This window comes from Cryptotermes secundus, unplaced genomic scaffold, assembly GCF_002891405.2.
Source record: "Cryptotermes secundus unplaced genomic scaffold, Csec_1.0 scaffold2473, whole genome shotgun sequence".
NCBI classification, from domain to species: domain Eukaryota; kingdom Metazoa; phylum Arthropoda; class Insecta; order Blattodea; family Kalotermitidae; genus Cryptotermes; species Cryptotermes secundus.
The window spans coordinates 14,736-18,254 of record NW_019729247.1 but is presented as its reverse complement, the minus strand read 5'-3'; the positions used below and the strand labels follow the sequence as shown (position 1 = coordinate 18,254).

General features: G+C 33.7%; 1 protein-coding gene across 2 annotated transcripts in view; it reads left to right on the top strand.

The window, feature by feature from the left end:
* The window catches only part of LOC111865624 (WD repeat-containing protein 7-like), a gene marked incomplete at its 5' end in the record, with an annotated part of 8,219 nt that extends 5,113 nt beyond the window's left edge, over positions 1-3,106 (top strand). The window contains 2 exon segments of one of the 2 annotated variants that reach the window (XM_023853800.2): positions 788-892; positions 2,309-3,106. In XM_023853800.2, the coding sequence (XP_023709568.2) occupies positions 788-892; positions 2,309-2,491 (288 nt within the window). 2 annotated transcript variants of the gene reach the window in all.
* Positions 3,107-3,519: the final 413 nt, after the last annotated feature.

Genomic DNA, 3,519 nt, shown 5'->3' with positions numbered 1-3,519 from the left:
CACCGTGCTTTATAATTCCCCAGTTTGAAAATGCATTATGACTGGAGTTTTTATTATTTATTTCAACTCTTTGATACCTGTTTTTGAGGTATGATTTGATCCATTCATTAGCTTTGCCAGTTATTCCATAGAAATTTAATTTCGATAGTAAGATATCATGATTAACACAATCGAAAGCTTTTGCTAGATCACAGAAAATCCCTCCCACAATTAATCTGTCATTGAGAGCACTTAAAATATCGTTAGTTAGTTCATAGGTTGCTTTTTCTGTTGTTAGGTCTTTCCTAAATCCAAATTGCTCTTTGACTAATATGTTGTTAGAATTTAAGTGTTCAAGTAGTCTATTATACATAACTTTTTCAAAGATTTTTGAGAATGAAGTCAATATGGATAAATGTTAAAAAGTAATTCAGTTTATTTATGAAATTATAAAATTTCTCTTATTTTAAAACTGTACATTAATGAGCAAGTTTAATATATTTTTATGAACATGAAATAAATGAGCAGTCTTCAACAATAAGGGAAAGTCGGTACAACTAAAATTATGAATTATTAAGCAGTATTTATTTGGAAAGACATTCAGACAAATTTCTGTTGGACAGATGCTCAAGAGTAAGTTAAAAACTTTACAGTAACTTGCATATTTGATAGAAGACTTAAACAGTATAAATTATTTGTTACTCTGTATTCAAGTTTGTTTCATTATTACTTCACATTTTTAAGTTGATATTTCCACTCATTAACCTGCCTGTTGTAACGTTGAAAGGTTTCTCTCAAATACTTGCAGATGATCCACGCCCACGGGGCGGCCATTACGGCCAACACATTCTCCCCAGACGGGAAATATCTGTCAACATACAGCTGTCATGAGAACCGACTTTCCTTTTGGCAGGTAATTTGAAAGAAATAGTTCTCATGAATTATGTTGGTAGTAGAATATTGCCATGGAAGTAGTGACTGAAAGAGACAGTTATAGAAATAAGGATAGAGCAAGTGAGCCTGTCTGGTTTGGTGAAATGACCTTGAATTTATAGAAATGTATTCATTAATATCAGTGCCTTGGGTCATCAGGTCCACATCTGGCTTGCACAGAGAATCAGGAATTCTTACAAATACCATATTTACCCAACAATATGACAGCCTCAATCCTGTTTATTCATAATGGCTAGTTTTAGATGCACAGAATGCTTTCCTGTTGAAACCTGATATCACTTGTTGCATCATATTTTCTGTGCATTTTACTTTAGCCATGCATTAAAGACAGCTTCATTTATATTACTGAAAATGCTATTATAATTATAGCACATTTAACTCCTGGCATTCAGCATTCTATCTTCAGAACAATCAAATATTGGTGACAGTCATGTTTAGAGATTATCACTATTACCAGAACTTTGTAAAAGAGCAGACAAAGGAAATGCGTAGGTAAGTCAATAAGTAGGTTACAAATGGATGTAGAACTGAAAGAAATAAGGGTACTGATTTGAAAAATGCGTTTATTTCTCAACATAATCTTCCTGTACATTGAGGCACTTGTCCCATCATTTCACAAGCCCCTTAAAACCAGCAGCATAAAATCCTTTGGGCTGCTGGTGGTGACTTCCCTTTCTACAGCTTCATCGTTCGGAAAATGTTCAGCAGAAAGAAGATGTTTAAGTTTGAAGTCCTGAAGCATCCTCCATATAGCCGTGACATTGCTCCAGGAGAATTCCATTTGTTTGGCCCTCTTAAACATCATCTTTCAGTTGAACATTTTCCCGACAATGAATCTGTAGAAAAGGAAGTCTCCACCAGGTTCCGACAGCAGCCCAAAGAATTTGATGATGCTGGTTTTCAGGAACATGTGAAACGATGGGACAAGTGCCTCAATGTACAGGGATATTATGTTGAGAAATAAAAGCATTGTTCAAATCAATTTTTAAGTTCTATATCCATTTGTACCTTACTTATTGACTTACCCTCGTATATCAAGAAAAGTTAATTTCTTACCATCAGTTACATTAATTTTATTCTTGGAAATATGTTTTGTGATCTGTACACTTAAGTTCTCATGTGATATGAGCTGAGTTGTGTGACACGCAATGCTGAAGAGCTGAGTGATGCATGGGTTAGCCTTTAGTCAGGCACAAATCAGATACATGGTGAACAGCCTGCACTAGGAGATGGAGAATACTGGCTAACCCATCTATATATGTGGGAAAACACAAATTTCAGAACATCATTTCTCAACAAAATAGGCTGTATTTTGCTGTTGTTTATGGCCATGTTGAAGTATTCTATTTATGTGTAAACTTTGCGTGTTTTACAGACATCCACTGGAATGTTTGGATTGGGAAATTCACAGACACGCTGCATAAAATCATACTCCACTGCTCCAATTGCTGATGTGTCACGCCTGAATCCCATGAGACTGGCTCGTCTTATATGGATTAATAATCGAACAGTATCACTAATGCTAGCTGATGGCTCTGAAACTCGGTTTAATGTATGAGAATACACCACATAATTAATATTAACAGCTAACTACATTTCATACTGAAATTAATTGTAATATAATCCTATATCATTCTTCTTCATTGCTATGATTTCATACAGTTGACTGCTCACAGACTGGAAGTTCTTACAGGAAATATTAGGATTGCATCATTCGGAATGAAGCTGGATATGGCTGCTATTTATTTGCAATTTTTTTGTATATAAACTTGAAATAAGAGTAATATGTAGTATTTGGATTCCTTAGGATTTCTTTTAATGTAAAATACCACATAAAACATGAAATGTATCTATTTACAGTAAGTTCCAGAAACTTAAGAGGGCAGATGCATTACAGCAGATCAGAAACAGAAAAGATGAATATAACAGTAAACAAAATATCTTAATATTTACGTATGTTCTCATGTTATATGAATTAAAATATTAATGAAAAAAATTGTGAGAATCTTTTCATATAGTTGATTGTTCAATATATGATGCACTTTGTCTAAACGTTAAACTTATTTATTGGATAGTCACAAATATTCATTCATCTGAATTGCTGTTGTCACTTGTGTTAAAGTTGATGAGAGTTAATACTGTATTTAAGTGTTAATAACATTATAATATTGGACACCTGTTATAAGTCATTTAAGAGGTGCTTGTAAATTCCTCAGTTTCCATAACTGTCTTCAAATCCATCTTTCTGTCACAGTCGCAGGGAAGAAAGGGTGAAGTTTGTAACATATTGCATGATGGGTCTGTTGGGGATGGAGGAGTAGACATCTTGGAAAACAGTGAATTAAGATTCTAATGTGAAGGGAAGAGAAGTGGCAACTATATCAGTATGGAATGGGTGAAGAATAAGCATTCAAATAGTTGCGATATGAATGGAGGTTCATTCATTCATTCATTTATTTTTCGTTCCATGGATCCACAATACAAGTGAGATATAGGACATGTCCATACAGTGATTATTCTTAAAATTAATAGAGCAAGAGCTAAGTACATAAATAAAAAAAGTATAAAATACAAATACAAAAACAG